Here is a 22036-nt window from a genome sequence, read left to right as displayed (position 1 = left end):
TTCTATTAGCCTTTTTGATTACTTTTTGTACCTGTGCACTAGCTTTTAGTGATTTGTGTACATGGACACCTAAATCCCTTTGCTCCTCCACAGCTCCTAGTCTCTCACCATTAAGAAAATATTTAGATTTGTCTTTCTTAGATCCAAGGTAGATGACCTCACACTTTCCCCACAATGAACTCCATCAGCCAGTTTTATCCACTCACTTAATTTGGGGAATACCACTTGTCACATCCCACCGATCACAAAACATTCCCTTTATCCCTACTGTCCCATATCGCCCAACAAATTACCAACCCACGTCACAGGCTACCTCCAATTTCGTGCTCCCAATTTTGCTAATAATTTCGTGCGGATCAAATGCCTTCTAGCAGTCCATGTTGACAACATCCATAGACACTCCCCTATCTACTATGCTAGTGACCTCTTCAAAATTTCACCTCGTCAAACTTGACCTATCCTTCACTTGATCAGCTGATACTTGTCCAAGTACTTGTTTCCTAGTCTCTGATCGATTCTAGTAATTTCCCCACAATTGATTTTAAATTAACAGGTTTGTAGTTACCTATTTTCTCCCATACATCTTAAATAATGAAATGACATATACAGTTTTCCAATTCAAAGGAATTGGACTGACACATTTGCAATTTCCTCACAATTCTTTTAATACCCTGGGGTGAAAAATATCAGGTCCTGGAGCCTGGTCTATTTTAAGTCCAATTATTTTCCCAATTACCATATTTTCTACATATTAAATCCACTAAATTCATCCCCATGATTTATTTTTAGATTTTCTTGTACCACTAGTATTTTATCTTCTTCCTCCACTGTGGAAACAGATACAAAGTACTCATTTAACAAGTCAGCCATTTTTTTATTATCCATTAGAAAGAAGATTGCTGAGATTTTGCTGCAGGACCTAACACAGTCTGGATGGTCTACCTCCTGGGTGAGGCAATTTCCACACATCTTCCCACCATTTCCTCACACACAGTGGCAGAACAATTCTTTCCCTTACTAAATCTCATGCATCTCCAGTTTGTGCCCATGTAAAGCTACATGTTTCTGTGACATCAAGTTTAAAGACTATTGAATCTGCTTTCATGTCCGTTCACATAATTGAGTTTTGTTTTATGGTGGCAGATTCATCATGTCCTAAAGCACATCCAGAGTTTAGGTTTAGAACTGTACTCAAGTTTAATTTGTCTTGCAGTTAGTTAACAGAATAAATATTCAACTGACAAAAGTAGGGAGGGAGCTTTCCTTCCTTTCTTGTTGCATCAGCTTAGCTTCTCTGCTGTGGCCTTCAAAAGTAGCAGTGGTACCAGAATAAATTTTTTTTTTTTTTAAACAGTAGTGGGATGGCAGATTGAGGAGGGGAAAAGAGAGGAGGGCTATCTGTTTTCACAGCTGATGTGGCACCAGACCCAAGCGATAAGATCCCAGTTTTTGTTTTCTCTTCAGTTGGATAACTGTCCACTAATTTGTACTTGGAGTGAAATACATTCAAAGAATTTTTAAAAATGATTTGTTCTTGCTATGTGGGTGATGTTGTCAAGGCTACATTTAATGCCCATCCCTGGTTTCCCGGGGTGGTGCTGTTGGGGCTCTTCCTTGAACTGCTGCAGTCCTTATGCTGATGATACTCCCGCACAGGGAATTCCAGGATTCTGACCTAGTGACGATGAAGGGATATATATATGTCCAAGTCAGGATAGCCCGTCACTTAAGAGGGAAACTTGGGAGGTGATGGTGTTCCTACAATATTATTACTCTTGTTCTTCTTGGTGGTAGAGGTCAGCTGTCGAAGTAACCTTGGTGAGTTGCTACAGTGCACCCTGTAGCTTGTACATAGCGTAGTCATCGTGGTGATGGTAGGGATGGATGCTGAGTTCAGGTGCAATGGCCATCTTTTTAAAAAAAAAGCTAAAACCATTTAGTTGCGCCTGGCAATAAACCTTGTTTATTCAACATTAAAGATGTACAATACTGTATACATATGATAATGCACTGAAGAAATGCAGGACAGCATCCAAAGTATGATACAAGATGTTTTAATATGCTACATTTAGAATCAGTTCACATCACTTTTAGATTTAATTATTTTAATGGCACTTAAATTGCAACATTGTGATGTAAACTTCATCAACCCAGATCAAAAGGCTGGGAACTTAAACTAGGACTGGGCTGAGCAATCTTCTAAGGGCCCTCTGCTCAAGCATTTGTAGATGAAAGTTGCTTATGGGAGGACATTTTTATGCTTCCCAGGTTTCGGCAAGGTATTAGAGATACTGCACATTCCTGACATACACCCACCTGTTCACTTTTTATTACACAATCCTTACTATAGCGGAAGTACAGAATTCACTGACATTACTGAATCACCACCAATAATTAACATTTTTTTCTAAGTTTTTTTTTGGGGGGGGGGGCGGGGCGGGGGGGGCGGGGAAGAGAATGCAAAATTCAAAGTCAACCAAATAATTAAATGTCAGCAGCCATGGACCTTTACAGATCTAAAGCATGGCTTCCCCCCATCAATATCAGGTTAGCAGGAGACACCTTCCATTGCAAATATGTTATTTTGCTTGGTAACTTGACCTGCACAAGAACCTAAGTTGTGTGTACATTTTACCCACCTACAGGAGATACTACAAATCTTTAGGGCTGGGGGCCATTGGGCCAATGCAAATTTCAACTTATGTCATATTTGTGTGAATTCACTACACAATTAATGAATGTCCATGTCTTAAAGTGCATTATTACTATAACAAGGTTTTGCAATAAAACCAAGTGTTTCTTTTCACGCCCCAACAAATCCTCAACAGCAAGTATCATTTTTTTCCTTTCCCCCTCCTCCATTCAAACAAAAAAAACAATAGATCTATAGTGTCATTTTCATGCCTTTGTGTATTTACATGGACAAAACTTTCCCCCATCCTTGCAGCCGTATGAAAACAATATAATTTACAAAAAATTAAATGTGCAATCGTACAAACATAATTTTACATTTTCATACACAGAAAAATATACCTTTCTCTGGCATGTTTTCCCTCAATAACTTCCTATATACAGTACAGTACAGTTAACAGTTTTCTCGCTGCATGCTCCTGTTGAATTGGAGGATTATGATGAATATGTGGGCAAGTAACTGCCATAGCAGGTCCAAACTGAGTTTGAAGTTTGTGATTTTTCATGACGATTCACACAGTAGTGCTTGTTGGTTTCCACACCAAGTCATGAAAAAGTTACTAACAAACTGTGGAAATAATAGCCATTTGAATCATTCTGGCTTTAAAGCATAGTTTAAAAAATATCTTTTAGGTACAGATGCTAATAGATTTTGCAAAATAAATTCTTTCAAAGTCTTAATTGCAACATTACAGCTGTATCTGTATAGTTATTTAGTGTGCAAGATCACAGATTTGGTTTCAGATATTGTCACAAATTCTTTTCAGATTCAGCTGCACTGTTTGATTAAACTGTTTCACTTTCTTGATTTCACAATCATGTGCCTTCTCTTCTCTGTTGCAGTCAGTGTTCATCTGGCCCTGAACAGAATAAGAAGCTTCAAAGAGTTCACGTCAAGCACCTTTAATGCCCATTGTAGTCAGTCATTCTGAAATGCTTTCCTTTCTTATAGAACCTGTAAAATATAAAATGCAAGTCGCCATAAGCTTTTCTGAGAAAGACAAAAATCTATCTTGTTAAAAATCAGTTTATTGGACTAAGAATTTTTGTGCACTGTTAAAGTGCTGAAATATAATATGTTACTTAAGCAACATAAAAGCCATTAAGTGTGGGGACCCAGTTAGCAGTCAGGACTCAGTGAAACTACATTTGTTTCTCCACCTCCCTCTCCTCCTTAAAATGCACCTCTTTGAACAAGCTTTTGGTCATCCCATCTAATATCTCCTCCTTTGGCTTGGCATCTATTTTTCCCTTATGCCTCTGAAGCACATTGGGACATTTTTATTTCTATGTTAAAGGCACTATATAAATACAAGTTGTTGCTGTCAGTAACCCACAAATGACCCTCCATGCTAAACAACAATGATGTACCTATGGTCATGCCATGAGGGGAGTAAATCTGAATCCAATACCTCCAATTTATCTTCTCTAACGGTACAGAACTGCAAATTTCCCTTATACTGAATGTCAAAGATTTGCTCATTATATTTGTACATAAATAGCAGTGGAGTAGGTGAAATGGGCTGCTGGTTGAGGCTGTGTTACTGACAACACAGCATTACAAGTGTTAAGGTCAACAAGAATATTTATTAGGATCTTACAGGATGCCATTTTGATTTAAGTAGCCAGGATGAAAAAAAACATAAGTGTTTTAAACAGGAAAGAATTGCAGGAAAATGAAACGTTACTATTCTAAAATCTTAAATTTAGTTAAAGGAATTTAATATATTAAAGCTATTATATGCTAAGATATTAGAGGCACCCAACATGGCTTCAAAAAACAATGTCAAAAAAATTTGATTATATTTTTTGAAGAAGTCACAAAGATGGTGGATGAGGGAAGCCCAGTAGACATCATCTACTTAGACTTCCAAAAGGCTTTCGACAAGATACCGCACTAGAAGCTTCAATACAAGAACGAAGCCTCTGGTATAAATGGTAATATATTGACCTGGATTGTGAACTAGCTGGAAGGCCGTAGGCAGAAAGTAGTTATAGATGGATATGGATCTGTTTGGAGACCGGTCACTAATTCACTAGAGTTTAGAAGAATGAGAGGTGATCTCATCAAAACATATAAAATTCTAACAGGACTAGACAGACTAGATGCAGGGAGGATGTTCCCGATGGCTGGAGAGTCCAGAACTAGGGGTCACAGTCTCAGTATGTCATTTAGAACTGAGATGAGGAGAAATTTCTTCACTCAGAGGGTGGTGTACCTGTGGAATTCTCTACCACAGAAGGCAGTGGAGGCCAAGTCATTAGATGTATTCATGAAGAAGACAGATATATATCTCAATGCTAAAGGGATCAAGGGATATGGCGAAAAAACAGGAACAGGGTACTTAGTTAGACGATCAGCCATGATCATTTTGAATGGCGGAGCAGGCCCGAAGGGCCGAATGGCCTACTCTTGCTCCTATTTTCTATGTTTCTGTGGTCACCAGTGGTGTCCCGCAGGGATCAGTGTTGGGACCGTTGCTCTTTACTATTTTCATTAACGATCTAGATGTAGGTGTTTGCGGGTCCGATCTGCAAATTTGAAGATTATACCAAGATCTGTTCGAGGACTGTAGACAATGCTAGATTGCCTCAAGCGGATCTTGATGTATTCGGGGACTGGGCTCATGACTGGCAAATGATGTTTAATTTGGAGAAGTGCAGTGTTATGCATGTGGGCAGGACAAATGCTCAAAACACATACAACCTTCAGGGAAAAGCATTAGAACAGGTGGAGAAAGAAAGAGATCTGTGCGTTCGAGTGCATTGGTCTCTAAAGGTTCATGAGCAATAGAAACATAGAAAATAGGAGCATGAGTAGGCCATTCGGCCCTTCAAGCCTGCTCCGCCATTCAATATGATCACGGCTGATCCTCTATCTCAATACCATATTCCCGCTCTTTCCCCATACCCCTTGATGCCTTTTGTGTCTAGAAATCTATCTAGCTCCTTCTTAAATACATTCAGTGACTTGGCCTCCACAGCCTTCTGTGGTAGACAATTCCACAGGTTCACCACCCTCTGAGTGAAGAAATTTCTCCTCATCTCAGTCCAAAATGTCCTACCCCGTATCCTCAGACTGTGATCCCACCCCACCCGTTCTGGACCCCCCACCAGCCATCGGGAACATCCTCCCTGCATCCAGTCTGTCTAGCCCTGTCAGAATTTTAAATGTTTCAATGAGATCCCCTCTCATTCTTCTAAACTCGAGTGAATACAGGCCGAGTCAACCCAATCTCTCCTCATAAGACAGTCCTGCCATCCCAGGGATCAGTCTGGTGAACCTTCGCTGCACTCCCTCTATGGCAAGTATATCCTTTCTTAGGTAAGGAGACCAAAACTGCACAATACTCCAGGTGTGGTCTCACCAACACCCTATATAACTGCAGTAAGACATCCTTGCTCCTGTACTCAAATCCTCTTGCAATGAAGGCCAACATACCATTTGCCTTCCTAACTGCTTGCTGCACCTCATGTTCGCTTTCAATGACTGGTGTACAAGGACATCCAGGTCCCTTTGAACATCAACATTCCCCAATCTATCACCATTTAAATAATACTCTACCTTTCTGTTTTTCCTTCCGAAGTGGATAACTTCACATTTATCCACATTATACTGCATCTGCCATGTATTTGCCCACTCACTCAACTTGTCTAAATTGTCTTGAAGCCCCTTTGCATCCTCCTCACAACTCACGATCCCACCTAGTTTTGTGTTGTCCGCAAACTTGGAAATATTACATTTGGTTCCCTCATCCAACTCATTGATATATATTGTGAATAGCTGGAGCCTAAGCACTGATCCCTGCAGTACCCCACTAGTCACTGCCTGCCACCCTGAAAAAGACCCATTTATTCCTACCCTCTGTTTCCTGTCTGTTAACCAATTTTCAATCCATACCAGTATATTACCCCCAATCCCATGTGCTTTAATTTTGCACACCAACCTCTTATGTTCCAGTTGACAGTTTGTTTCAATTAAATAGGTTAGGGAGGACCAGGGATCACAATTTTAAGTTGTGTAAGGCCAGATCTAGGTTAGATGTCAGGAGGTGGTTCTTTTCCTAAAGAATAGTGGACCCCTGGACACTGATTTGCTGAATGCCTTTGAGCGAGAGCTGGCCCTGTTTCTGGCTGGGGTAGAAATCACTTCTTACAAAAGGTCGGTTATGTAATACATAAAAATACCAGGGCCAGAGTGATCTCCTGGACTAGTTTCAATCGCCAAAGGAGTCAGAGAGGAATTGCTCTGGTTTTCACCTCTCTCAGGCGATCACATGGTTTTGGGTGGGGAGGTGCAGTATATATTGTGATACGCAAAGTATCACGATTATGTGGGTCAGGCTGGATGGACCAGGGTCTTTTTCTGTCCATCATTGTTCATATGTTCCATAAAAATCTAGAGCGAGGAAAGACTGTTCGGCCTATCAAGCCCATTTCATCCATTGTCTATCTATGATTGTGCTATTGTGGTCTATTCTCCCCACCACAACCTGTTTTTAAGAAATACTAAGTTCTTTCTCCTACTTGCCCGGAAAAATAAAATCAAGCAGTGCTGTTAATATCTCTAAAGCTTTCAATCCCCTTCCAAATAGATATTGATCCAACCTCTTTTTATTGTATCAACTGATTCCGAATTAACTACTTTCTCTTGGAGTCTATTCCACATTGCACTATTGCGGGGGGAATAAAATATTTTTCTCTCTAACTTTTCTTGGGGCTTGTGAATTTTGTATGTGCGTCCTTTATGCCTGTGCTCCTTGTCCAATTCTACTGAAGACACAACAAAACCAACTTTAATCCGTGAAATCAAACAGTAAGACATTAAAAATCCAAATCCCAAATGGGTGTAATCTGAAGCTGAAACTTTAAGATATTAAATGCAGGATCTTTTATAAGTGGCATTTATTAAAACCCATTTTACCAAACAAATGTTGATTTGGATAAGATTACAGTATCTGCTGTCATGTCAGCTGGCACTTCTTAATCAAATGGGTCACAGTGATAAAGCCCTCTAATTAACAATAAGTTGTGTGTTTTACACTCCATCCAGACACAGACTGCTGTACCAAAACAAGACTTGTTACAAATGGCTCCAGGGTTACACTTAATGAGTAAAGATGTTAGATTACAAAACTTTCGCAATATCATCAAGGCAGGAGTATTGGCATCAGTACACCAGGCTGCATGAGTTAGGGGGCAGTCCTATTCATTGCTATCAGGAAAGTGCTAAAGAGCAACTTTCACAACTTGTTGAGTCATCTCTCTGATTTTTTTTTAAGAAAAAAACTAAAATGAGGAGGAGGCAAGTAAACAAACTAAATACAAACATGGCATTCAATACACAAATAACTTTTTACTGGTCATGCTTTTCCCTCATCATTAATACACTCGAATATAATATCTGAATTGATACTCCACTCAGACACATGCAATTTATTTGTGTTTCCATTATTGATTTCATGCAAGCAGTTGTTTCATACTATGTTTTGTGCCAGAGGAATGTGCTTCCTAGAGTACTTTCCAATTTTTAAGAAACCTTCATTGTCACAGCAGGGGTATATTTAACCCATATGGTGTACATATTTAAATAATGTAGACGGGTGTGTCCAAGTCACAGTCTCATTGCATTTCAGGCATTGTTACTGGACATCTACACAAAAGTCTGAATTTCCTCCAGATTAATGGTGACAAAAGCCACCCTTTAGCTCCAGCAAACAAAGTGCCTCTGGCACCTCCATCTCCCACCCAGCCGCTACTTCAGGCTTAGGCCATAGGTATGGTGAACCTTGGCGTATTGTTGGACCCTAAGCTCGGCTTCCTCCCACATGTCCAACCTGTTACCAAGACCGCTTTCTTTCACCACCGCAATATCACTCATCCTTACGCCTAAGTCTCCTACCCCCACCATCAAAAACCCTAATCCATACTTTTATTACCTGGCGGCAGTACTTCTCCAATGTTTTCCTGGCCAGTCTTCCTGCTTCTACCATTCATAATATACAAGTTGTCCAGAATGCTGTGGCCTGTGTCATCATCTGTACTAATGCCCACACCTGTCCTCATCAAGCTCCAGCAACTTCCTGTGTCCTAAAGAGCTGACTAAGAATCTTGTCTTAACCTTCCAAATTCCCCCATGGTAGCATCCTTTCCTGCCTCCATGATCTCCTCCACCCTATGTCCCTGCATGCACCCTGGCTCTCCAACAATGGCTTATTTCTCATTCCCTCCTCCTTCACTACCTTGCCCCATCCTCTAGAGCTCCCTCCCTCAGTATCTCTGCCTTATCACTTCCTTCCTGCCTTCAAAAAACCTCTTTGACCATTCTTCTGCTTCCTGATTCTCTTCCTCCAGCCCAATGGTGCTTGGTGTCCCAAATGCTCTGTATCTACTTGCCCTGTTAAGTGCTCTAATGTGTGCTATAGAAATGTAAACTGTTGTTGAATTTAAAACATTTTAGCAATAAATTTGACCAACACATGCCAGAAATTCATGTTGTCTTATGGTAGGAAAGATCATGGTAGCCATTTGCAACTTCATAACTCATGACTTGAGGGTGTCACCCACTTTAAGTCTAAGTGAAATATATTTCTGCACCAATCACTACTTTCTCCAGTTATTCATTTAAGCTGATCTCAACACTCTGCTGGCAAAAAAAAATATTGTACAGCCTCAAAAGCAGCTACACATTCAGCCATATTGACCATGCCAAAGGCTGTTTCAATCACTCAGCAGATAGCAAAGGGGTTTACAGCAGCCAATGCTGATTCAGCAAGCTGAGTGGGTACAACATGCCATGGTGTACCCTACCTGAGTGCCTAGAGGAAGGGATCAGAGGTCAGACTCCAGGAGATTAGGAATACTGTGCATCTATACCTGCTGGGGTGAGAACAAGAGCCTGAAGAATGTCAGACAATGAGACGATTCCCACAATGCTTTCTTTCTCATCAACCACTACAAGTCGATGAACCTGAAAGGAGAAAAATTAAAGACGTTTGTAGCAAATACATTAGGTGAAATCTACACAAAAATGTTTAAGAACTAGTTAATACTGCAGAACTGATCAGTTACCATGACAACAGAGCCTAATATAGTTCTTCAGTAAAAGCTCAAGTTCCAGTTAAAAATCAATTCAAAAAGGTCTTAAACATATTTCATATTGTCAATGAAATGGTCAACATATTTCTTACTCTAACAAAGACATGTCAGGTCAAGCACAAGAGAGCTATGAGAATTTAATGGACTCTTATTGTTTAGGGCTGAACATACTTAAAAAAGAAATAAACTCAATATCCAGCAACTCTCATGTACCTGGACTACTACTGGCACATCTTACAGCTGCCAACAAGTAATTTCTTGTATTATGTGCGTAGCCCTTATTCGGTTACGAATTACGATGCAGATAATTCAATGCATCCTACAGAGTCATCTGGTTTAGAAATAAAACAAGCCAGACACGTTCATGGCTGCCAGATTTAAGCACCACCCACTCTGTCAAGACTGCAGACACAGCAGTGAGGGAAAAAAAAAGTATCTTCATTGTTATTTTAACAGATTCTTTACCATTCGAGTGTAAAGTGCATTTGGAAAAGTATCTGCTTTGAAAGAGTGTTATGTGGCAAAATGCAAGATTTGTAATTATTTTGTCAGTGATTAAAAGCACAATCATATCAAATTTACCACAACTCCAGAGATTGAAACTACAGAAAGAAATCACAAGTGCAGCCACTAAGAGGAAATAGACTTTCAAAATGTTTTCTATGTACTACCCCGTGTGGGACTGAATCTTACTTATGTACGTTTATAAAAGATGCCCTTACCTCAGCTTTGACTATTCTGTCCACTGTTGTCTCCAGTGTATCCAGCCTGTGACACTTCATAACCCCTTCAAAATACTGTGAGCGGTGTCGCAGTGCCTGGGTTACAGTGATATCCAGGTTATTGTACGTCTTCTCAGCAGCAAGATTCTGAGGAGGAAAAAAAAACTTGCGTTAATATGCAGTGTTTGAATTCTTATTTTGACTTTATAGAAAAATGAAACTTGTGAAACTGTGCATTTGGCTTATAACTAGACACCATCGAGGACAAAGCAGCCCGCTTGATTGGTACCCCACCACTCTAAAGATTCAATCCCTTCACCACCGACGCACGTGGCTGCAGTGTGTACCATCTACAGGATGCACTGCAGCAACTCGCCAAGGCTTCTTCGACAGCACCTCCCAAACCCACGACCTCTACCACCTAGAAGGACAAGGGCAGCAGGCACATGGGAACAACACCACCTGCACATTCCCCTCCAAGTCACACACCATCCCAACTTAGAAATATATCGCCGTTCCTTCATTGTCGCTGGGTCAAAATCCTGTAAATTCCCTACCTAATAGCACTGTGGGAGAACCGCCACCACACGGACTGCAGCGGTTCAAGGCGGCAGCTCACCACCACCTTCTCAAGGGCAATTAGGGATGGGCAATAAATGCTGGCCTTGCTAGCGATGCCCACATCCCATGAACAAATAATAAAAAAGTCTCATTTTGGGGTTTTATTTTTCTTAATTTGGTCAAAAATTCAAAGAGGAGAAATCGGGTGACATCAGCTGAAAGTAAATAAATGCTTAGCAGTTCCAAATAAACCAGAATATTAGTTATCAGAAAACTGGATTTAAGTCAAAACCGTTCTGCAATAATAATATTTTCAAGACAATAACAAACATCTAAAGCTGTCTCCACAAAATATAGTGCTAAAAGGAGTTAACATGCATAGAAACATAAGAATTGCAAGATGAAAAAATTCCATGATCCATCTATTTCACCTTCTACCATCCTGACAGTCGCATGAAACAATGATAACAGGAGTTGTTGATGAATCACGGCAATCGATCTCTATCAGTTAGTCTACAATAGACTATAGGTCCAAAGTCACCGTTTCCCTCCCATGCATGCTGCACTTATCATGTCATGAATCAAATTACTCATATATTGTATCCCAAATATTTTATCCTGAATGTCTGTTTCCCATAGAAGTTCAATCAGCTATCTATGTTCTTATGTAGAGGACTGAACATGTATGCTACATTGGTATTGCTCATCAGTATGGAAAGAAAATGGAAGTACTTTCTGTGCCAAGCTGAATCCCTCTTTCAGAGACAATCAGGTCTAATCCTAAAATAAGAAGACTTAATCATACATCTATATATTTTTAGATTTTATTCATATTAAATTTCTATTGTTGTCAGCTGCCATTACAGAGCATGGACCATGGACTTCCGACACGGAAAACAATAGGATCAGTGGGCCAGATGTACCCCATCTTTGGTCTACCATTAAAAGCTGTTATTAGTTCACTATCATTAAGCGTTCCACTGAGCGATCCACCCAAAAGGTAGCAAACTTTGTTGACCGAAGAATTTCATCACTGCGGATTTTGATTACAACTAATGGGATTGCTGGTGGTTTAGCTCACAGATAGGCTGGCGTCTGGACCATAATTGTAATGTTTGGCTATTAACCTGACCTGTCCCATTCAGCTCAATGTTCTTATAGGCAAATCAATATAATTGTAACTACTGAGGTCAACCAGAGGACAGTTGTAACTGTTTGTAAATTCCAGGCTCCAGTCAGTGACTGGTTTTCTCTCTATTGTAGATGCAGAACAATGTTTTTTTAAAAATTGTGACATTTTGAAAACATAATATATACATGGCTAGTGCCATACAAACATGCAAGTCACGTGCTATATTGTTTTATAAGGACGGGAACAATATATTGTGTAAAACTGCAAAAATTAGGTACTTGTTCCTTTAAACTAACAAACTGACATTAAGTAAATACTGGAGAAATTCATATGCAGATCAGTTAAGAGGTTGTGGATATTCAGAATCTGGTCATTTCTGTTGCTGGATGTTTGTCAACGGTCTGTTAATTTGCAGCTTTTTCTTAATTTTAAAAAAAATTACCAGTAGTTCAAATTAAGCAATTTAAATAGTTTATTTTTGCAGCTTCACTTAAAGTTAACAGATAATTTGAATTAAGCAGCTTTGAAATAAGAGGACCAGATTGTACATTTTAAGTAACTCGTCTTTTTTTCTTTACACTTTTCCCCAAAATGTGACACAAATTTGCATTAAACGGCGTGACAGACAGGAAGTGCATGTATATTTCAAATATACAGAATTATAACGATCAAATGAGAACTTGTCCAAAATGTTTTCCTATGTAAAATTTGGGCAAGTCTTCATTTGATCATTATAACTGACTGATCACTATATTCAAGGCCGTCAGAATATGTTCCATTTGAAAATCCTCCGATCCCACAAAAGTGTTTCAATACCAGTATACAGCTATTGGTGACTGGAACTCATTGCTGAACCTAACACCAGTGGTTAATGTACATCCAACAAGATGCGCTGTGCTCACCAGCATTTTAAACGTGCTTCCGCTCTAGATGTTAAAAGTCCTAGTGAGTATTGCAGGTCTCACTGAATGTACAGTAACCAGTTGGTGTTACATTGATGACATCATAAGGTGCACCAACATAGAGGAATGATTACTTCAACAATGTATGAGATCCGAATTAATCAGTTGATACTATAAATCATTCTTTGCATCAGTTTCTGCATCAGGAGTGTATGTAATTCTAATCCATCATACGACTGGGATGATATCTTAAAAAAATTAGCATCAATTTAGAAAATGTCCAAGTTTAAACTATTTGATTTTTTAAAAAAAAGTCTCAATGGTGAGACACCAACTATTTGGACGACCTACAAAACTGCGCCACCGCATTTTGGTTTTGCAATAAATTGTGTAACTCCATTAATCAAGATCTTCAACATATTACCACAGGGGCAGAGACTATTTTTCTATTAAATGCACTGCATGAGTCACTCCCAAGTGCTAAAGATCACAGGTACATAAAGATCTTTATACTGTGTTTAAACGTGCTGAGGATCACAAATAAAACAGCTGTCACTTGACAATGTTGTGTGGGTCTATATGATTATCTAATTATATTCAGAATTACAACATTTTTATAGTTGCCGTGTAAAAGGTACATGTCAAGGAATTTAATCTACCATACATTTCTGTTGATAAGTGAAATCTGACAGGAGTTGTACTTACTATAACATCAAACTTGGAATAAATATCTACAACTTTCCCTGTAAAAGAAAAAGAAATGAATTGAGATGATTGGCCTGGAGTTTACAAAATCCTCATTCCCTTGTATAAAAACACAAAGCCATCAACTCAGTTCCAACACTCCCAGTGCTTTAAGATACTTTTGCTACACATCAAATAATCACTGAAATCATACTGAAATCAATGATCACCTTAATAATGACCACAAGCAAACAAATACATAGCTATCTTTGAAGGGCAACAGAACTAAGGGTCAATTGTCTCTTTACACACTATTTTATTTTTGTTTCTGGCACTGATCAGTTTTACATGGGTGCTTAAAGACTTCTTTTTTAAAAAAAAGAGCTGACTCAGCCATAGGTTATCACCTTCCGATAGGGGATCATCTAGCCTTCACTTAGCAACTTACACCAGTTTATTCAAATGAATAAGCCAGCTAAAAGTCTTATTGCAGCTAATCATTTGGTGCTGAGGCAGCAGGATGTTAAGGGGAAAGAGTCATTGATCAATTTTAAAGGATGTAATAGGATATGTACAAACAAATGACCGAAGTAGATGTGATGTCAGGTTAACAAGATATATATAGAGCTAAAATATTACAAAGGACAAATGTCACAAGTAGTATTAGAGCAGATATTTAAAAAACAATTTGCATTTGAACATGTAAAGCACAGGTCTCTGCACAATTAAAACCAGTTGATGTTCATCTGGATGCCAGTGAACACCAAAACGACTATTGAAATTTAGCCCACCACAACCAAGAATATCCATTTTAAATGTAAAATTAATCTTTTCCCCGATTTACTCCATGGAATACTTTTCTTCAAAACTTCCTCAACTAGAGCATAGTTTTTGATAATAAACTTGCTAGGGTAAATGCTCAAGAGGAGATTAAGAACATGAATGATACTGGCTAACATATTAAATTTGATTACTGCTTTAAACAGAGAATATATTTGCAGTGGCATAGTGGTGGAGTGACGAAAACTTCTGCTTTTCTATCCAAATATTGCAGACCAAGACTCATCTGCATGTTTCAACTGCCATAAGTATCTCCCCAAGGGCTTTTCTGGCTGAAGGTGGTGTTGTGAAGGCACAGTCTAAGTGCGCCCATTTAAAAAGAGAGTTCAATTTGACCCCAACAGTTCAGCAAGTAAATACACCATTTGGTACTGGGCTAAGCAACACAGACCAAGAAGGTCTAAAGTTCAATGCCTGGTCTGTGCTTGCATGATCTCAGACAGGGCTGTGCTGAGGTACTACACATGGCTTCAGTGTTTCTAAAAGAAACAGACACGGTCCCTGCTGCAGATTACTATCCAGCGACCTGGCTGGAAACTTTTGTGGATGTTTGGCGAGGACAAGGTCAGCCTTGGCTGTGAGGCCCAATCCCCATTTGAACAGCTTGCTAGGAGAAAATAGAATATGAAAGTAAACGAGCAAGAAATATAAAAATGGATTGTTAGAACTTCTACAAGTATGTGAAAAGGAAGAGTGTAGCAAAAAGTAAACGTTGGTCCCTTAGAGGCTGAGAGGAGAAATTATAATGGGGAAATCAGGAAATGGCAGATGCATTAAACAAATATTTTTTATCTGTCTTCACAGTAGAAGACACAAAATGCATGCCAAAAATAGTGGGGAACCAAGGGGCAAATGAGAGTGAGGAACTTAAAACAATTAATATCACTAGAGAAAAAGTACTGGACAAACTAATAGGACATAAACCGATAAATTCCCTGGACCTGGTGATCTACATCCTAGGGTTCTAAAAGAGGTGGCTGCAGTGATAGTGGATGCATTGGTTATGATCTTCCAAAATTCTCTAGATTCTGGAACGGTCCCAGTGGACTGGAAGGTAGCAAATGTCGTCCCGCTTTTCAAGAAGGGAAGAAAAGAGAAAACAGGGAACTACAGACCAGTTAGCCTGACATCGGCCGTCGGGAAAATGCTGTAAACCATTATTAAGGAAGTGGTAACAGGGCACTTAGAAAATCTTAATATGATTATGGCAGAGTTAACATGGTTTTATGAACGGGAAATCGTGATTAATAAATTTATTAGAGTTTTTTGAGGATGTAACTAGCAGGCTAGATAAAGGAGAACCAGTGGATGTCATATATTTGGATTTTCAAAAGGCATTCGATAAGGTGCCACATAAAAGATTGTTACACAAGGAAAGGGCTCATGGGGTTGGGGATAATATATTAGCATGGATAGAGGATTGGTTAAAGGACACAAAACAGAGAGTAGGGATAAACGGGTCATTCTCAGGTTGGCCGGCTGTAACTGGTGAGGTGCCGCAAGGATCAGTGCTTGGGCTTCAGCTATTCACAATCTATATTAATGACTAAGATGAAGGGACCGAGTGTAATGTATCCAAGTTTGCTGATGATACAAAGCTAGGTGGGAAAGTAAGTTGTGAGGAGGACACAAAGAGTCTGCAAAGGGAAATAGACAGATTAAGAAGATGGCAGATGGAGTATAATGTGGGGAAATGTGAGGTTATTCACTTTGGTAGGAAGAATAGAAAAACAGAATTTTTTTAAATGGTGAGAAACTATTAAATGTTGGTGTTCAGAGAGACTTAGGTGTCTTCATACAAGAAACACAAAAAATTAGTGTGCAGGTACAGTAGGCAATTAGGAAAGCAAATGGCATGTTGGCCTTTATTGCAAGGGGGTTGGAGTACAAGAGTAAGGAAGTCTTACTGCAGTTGTACAGGGCCTCACCTGGAGTACTGCATACAGTTTTGGTTTCCTTATCTAAGGACATACTTGCCTTAGAGGCGGTGCAACGAAGATTCACTAGATTAATTCCTGGGATGAGAGGGCTGTCCTATGACGAGAGGTTGAGTAGAATGGGCCTATACTCTCTGGAGTTTAGAAGAATGAGAGGTGATCTCATTGAAACATGTAAGATTATGAGGGGGCTTGACATGGTAGATGCTGGGAGATTGTTTCCCCTGGCTAGAGTCCAGAACTAGGGGCATAAGTGCAGGATAAGGGGTTGGCAATTCAAGAGAGATGAGGAGGAATTTCATCACGCAGAGAAATCTTTGGAATTCTCTACCCCAGAGGGCTGTGGATGGATAGATTTTTGGACTCTAGGGGAATCATGGCAAATGGGGATCAGGCGGGAAAGTGGAGTTGAGGTCGAAGATCAGCCATGATCTTATTGAATAGCAGAGCGGGCTCGAGGGACCATATGGCCAACTCCTGCTCTTAGTTCTTATGTTCTAGCACTGAATGTCTCGATTCACATGAAGAATTGTCACTTAGGCAAGATATTGGAGGGGCGAAACATACAGCGATCTAGTGAAGTAACATAGACTGTGAGGGCATCATAGCCAAGCCTGAACACGTCCTCATTCAAAATTCTCACACACACGCTTTCCAGCTAGGTTACTAGATTTTGGGTTAATCTTGAACAGCTGTAAGGGCAGCCCATTTGTTGGGAGTCGACTCTCCCAGGTATGAAAACAGACAGGATGCCTCACTTACAACAGGGCACTCTAAACCATGGTTGATACAAATGACATGTGTTGGCCAGGGGCTGCAGAAAGTAACCTGAGCCCAACTGCTGACACACACAGGCAAGAACAAATGCATAGAAATAGCACATACCATGGAATGAGGTACTGCTCAAAGAACACCAGCCAAGACATTTATGTAATAACCTTAAAACATTATATAACACAAACTAAAATTATACAAAGTAGCAACACAAACAGAAAATGCTGGAAATATACAGATGGCCAGTCAGCATTTGTAAAGAGAAAAAAGCAAGTTAAATTTTCAAGTGTAACCCTTCGTTTGAATTGAAGGAGTGTATGTTGCCTACTGTACCTGTTAGTCATGGACACCAAGAAATACTGCTTTTGTTTATCATAACGTTTACCATCAACAACACTGCAAGTCTGAATAAGCCATAAACACAAGAGTTGTACAAACCTGACTCATCCACAACTGGCAAGGCAGAAACCCTTCTTTCCACAAATATACTCAGGGCTTTTATAATAGGAGTGTTTGGATGGATAAAGGCAATATTAAGGTACGTTCCTATCCCAAGTTCCTCCAGTGTTTTCTTCATAAAGGCAGGCTTTGGCATCTCAGAAACCTATGAGGATTTAAAATAACACACAACAAAAAGAAATGTATTTACTACCCCAAATTTCATATTTGACTCAAGGCACTGAGGCACCTGCAGTCTACAATGTTCTCATAGCTGGACCAGATCAGATTGGGAGTCCTGGGAGTTCTGTCACTTGTGAAATACTTCATGGTAGGAGTCTCATATGACCTGTATTAACTCCTCATTGTTGAGACGCACTCTACCTTTTTTTCCCCTAAATAGTCAGTTACCTAAATTGATTTGTCAGTATAAAGAGAAAAAGACAGTTATTGAGCTTCTGTTTGGCTTTGGATAGTTTTCAACTTAATTTTGCAGAGGCATTCCTACTTCAGAAATTACACTTAGTTATAGCTGGAAGTTTAAGAAATGGCTGATTACAACCGTTCAAGAAGACAGCCCACTACCACCACCTTCTCTAGGGCAACTAGGGATGGGCAATAAATGCCAACCTTGCCAGCGACGCTCAGAGAGAATGAATATATAAAAAACAAATCTGACTGCCGGTGGATTTATGAAATCCATGCCTGTGGAGGTCTGCAAAAACAAAAAGAAAAAAATCTGAAAAGTAATTTGTGGATTGTAAAATAAAGACCTTAAAAGGAATCAGAAAGGTGCTAACCATAAAGTGGATTAGAGGTTAATCCTCTTGACCTGTTGCCAAACTTCTGGAGCACTAAAGTCACATTACAACTTCAGAGCAGCTGCACACTTTGTGAAGTCATAACTGTCCTGTCTAAACAGAGTAGATTCAGCAACAAGGGAACTAGCACAATTGGAAGCAGTTCTACAACTAAGTAAATGCGATACAAGCATCTGATCGGGGTAATGATAAGTTAGTGTTCAGGCCTACAATTTGAGAGAAACGGGTGCAACGAACAGATGGTTCCCAACATGTCTTTACGAAACAGAGCTCAAAGAGCTACAGGAAATAACCCATCAAATGTCCATTCTGGTGTTGGGCCAAGTCTGATGAAAACCTAAAAAATTACTATTTTGTTTATTGTGAAAAGGTTTTGATTAAAATTGATTAATTTTGTTGCAACAATAAAATACAAAGAAAAAATGTTTATCTGGGATTAATGACACATTAGGCTCCAAGCATCATGAACTGAACCTCATGAATTCTGCCAGAAGAATCAAGGGACTTTCCAGGGGGGTCGGGCTGTCTTTTGTTGAAAAACAGATACAAGAACGCAGAGACACATAGGCCTGAATTTTCCTCTTATTGTCACCAGCTTTTGGGCAAACCTGGGGCTGTAAGGCCCAACACCAGCTACCCGCTGCAAAAACTATATTCCTCACTGGGCAGACATCTTCGGCCACTGCATTCTCACCCTGCGAGGAAAATCCAGCCCACAGATTTTAATTACAAACTTTTAAAATTTGCTGAAGTGACACCAGTTGGGTGCATACTTACAAAATGGGACAGATTATTTCCAGTATGTCCATTTTTAAAAAGGAATGCAGTATCTGCTAAAGAGGAAGATACCAGCTGATTGACATGAAATGTGTCATCATGTATATAGTTCCATACTAAATGCCTATCCAGCAGGAAGTTGCCTCCCCTCAAATGGTGACTTGAGTTTTCTCTAGTGATAAGAGTGCAAAATTTCATGCAAGAGGGGAAGGGGGTAATGTAGTGGGTTAAAAGAACGAACAAATTTGCATTGATACAGCGCCTTTCATGACCCCAGGACATCCCAAAACGCTTTACAGCCAATGAAATACTTTTGAAACATATTCACTGTTGTAACGTAGGAAACATGGCAACAGCCTGACATAGCCATACTCACAGAATCATACCTTTCAGCCAACGTCCCAGACTCATCCATCACCATCCCTGGGTATGTCCTGTTCCACCGGCAGGACAGACCGACCAGAGGTGGCAGTACAGTGATATACAGTCAGGAGGGAGTGGCCCTGGGAGTCCTCAACATTGACTCTGGACTCCATGAAATCTCATGGCATCAGGTCAAACATGGGCAAGGAAACCTCCTGCTAATTACCGCCTACCGTCTTCCCTCAGCTGATGAATCAGTCCTCCTCCATGTTGAGCACCACTTGGAGGAAGCACTGAGGGTAGCAAGGGCACAGAATGTACTCTGGGTGGGGGACTTCAATGTCCATCACCAAGAGTGGCTCAGTAGCACCACTACTGACTGAGCTGGCCGAGTCCTGAAGGACATAGCTGCTAGACTGGGCCTGCGGCAGGTAGTGAGTGAACCAACACGAGGGAAAAACTTACTTGACCTCGTCCTCATCAATCTACCTGTCGCAAATGCATCTGTCCATGACAGTATTGGTAGGAGTGACCACTGCACAGTCCTCCTGGAGACGAAGTCCCGTCTTCACACTGAGGATACCATCCAACGTGTTGTGTGGCACTACCATCGTGCTAAATGGGATAGATTCAGATCAGACCTAACAACTCAAAACTGAGCATCCATGAGGCGCTATGGGCTATCAGCAGCAGCAGAACTGTATTCCAGCACAATCTGTAACCTCATGGCCTATATTCCTCACTCTGCCATTACCAACAAGCCAGGGGATCAACCATGGTTCAATGAGGAGTGTAGAAGAGCATGCCAGCAGCACCACCAGACGTACCTAAAAATGAAGTGCCAACTTGGTGAAGCTACAACTCAGGACTACGTGCATGGTAAACAGCGGAAGCAACATGCTATAGACAGAGATAAGCGATTCCACAACCAATGGATCAGATCAAAGCTATGCAGTCCTGCCACATCCAGTCGTGAATGGTGGTGGACAATTAAACAACTAACGGGAGGGGGCGACTCTGTAAACATCCCCATCCTCAATGATGGCGGAGTCCAGCACGTGAGTGCAAAAGACAAGGCTGAAGCGTTTGCAACAATTTTCAGCCAGAAGTGCCGAGTGGATGATCCCTCTCGGCCTCCTCCCAATATCCCCACCATCACAGAAGCCAGTCTTCAGCCAATTCGATTCACTCCACGTGATATCAAGAAATGGCTGAGTGTACTGGATACAGCAAAGGCTATGGGCCCCGACAACATCCTGGCTGCAGTGCTGAAGACTTGTGCTCCAGAACTAGCTGCGCCTCTAGCCAAGCTGTTCCAGTACAGCAACAACACTGGCATCTACCCGACAATGTGGAAAATTGCCCAGGTATGTCCTGTCCACAAAAAGCAGGACAAATCCAATCCGGCTAATTACCGCCCCATCAGTCTGCTCTCAATCATCAGCAAAGTGAGGGAAGGTGTTGTCGACAGTGCTATCAAGTGGCACTTACTCACCAAAAACCTGCTCACCGATGCTCAGTTTGGGTTCTGCCAGGACCACTCGGCTCCAGACCGCATTACAGCCTTGGTCCAAACATGGACAAAAGACCTGAATTCCATTGGTGAGGTGAGAGTGACTACCCTTGACATCAAGGCAGCATTTGACAGAGTATGGCACCAAGGAGCCCTAGTAAAATTGAAGTCAATGGGAATCAGGGGGAAAGCTCTCCAGTGGCTGGAGTCATACCTAGCACAAAGGAAGATGGTAGTGGTTGTTGGAGGCCAATCATCTCAGCCCCAGGACAATGCTGCAGGAGTTCCTCAGGGCAGTGTCCTAGGCCCAATCATTTTCACCTGCTTCATCAATGACCTTCCCTCCATCAGAAGGTCAAAAATGGGGATGTTCGCTAATGATTGCATAGTGTTCAGTTCCATTCGCAACACCTCAAATAACGAAGCAGTCCGAGCCCGCATGCAGCGAGATCTGGACAACAACCAGGCTTGGGCTGATAAGTGGCAAGTAACATTCGCGTCAGACAATGACCATCTCCAACAAGAGAGAGTCTAACCACCTCCCCTTGACATTCAACGGCATTACCATCGCCAAATCCCCCACCATCAACATCCTGGGGGTCACCATTGACCAGAAACTTAACTGGACCAGCCACAGGATTGTGGCTACAAGAGCAGGTCTGAGGCTGGGTATTCTGCGGCGAGTGACTCACCTCCTGACTCCCCAAAGCCCTTCTTCCATCTACAAGGCGCAAGTCAGGAGTGTGATGGAATACTCTCCACTTGCCTGGATGAGTGCAGCTC

The 22036-nt window shown here is 40.8% G+C and overlaps 1 protein-coding gene across 9 annotated transcripts in view; it reads right to left on the bottom strand.

Annotated features, from left to right (window-relative positions):
• Positions 1-1935: 1935 nt before the first annotated feature.
• The window catches only part of LOC137345065 (5'-AMP-activated protein kinase subunit gamma-2-like), a 514189-nt gene continuing 494088 nt past the window's right edge, over positions 1936-22036 (bottom strand). For 8 of the 9 annotated variants that reach the window (XM_068008521.1, XM_068008499.1, XM_068008506.1 and 5 more), the window contains 5 exons: positions 17780-17945; positions 13812-13849; positions 10512-10658; positions 9568-9661; positions 1936-3646 (listed from right to left, as the gene is read on the bottom strand). In XM_068008521.1, the coding sequence (XP_067864622.1) occupies positions 3615-3646; positions 9568-9661; positions 10512-10658; positions 13812-13849; positions 17780-17945 (477 nt within the window). In that variant the 3' untranslated portion in view covers positions 1936-3614. Of the gene's footprint in view, positions 3647-9501; positions 9662-10511; positions 10659-13811; positions 13850-17779; positions 17946-22036 lie in introns of all 9 variants that reach the window. The other variant, XM_068008514.1, reaches the window with a different exon arrangement.

Source organism: Heptranchias perlo, chromosome 2 (assembly GCF_035084215.1).
Source record: "Heptranchias perlo isolate sHepPer1 chromosome 2, sHepPer1.hap1, whole genome shotgun sequence".
NCBI classification, from domain to species: Eukaryota; Metazoa; Chordata; class Chondrichthyes; order Hexanchiformes; family Hexanchidae; genus Heptranchias; species Heptranchias perlo.
This window is presented reverse-complemented; position numbering and strand designations above follow the sequence as displayed.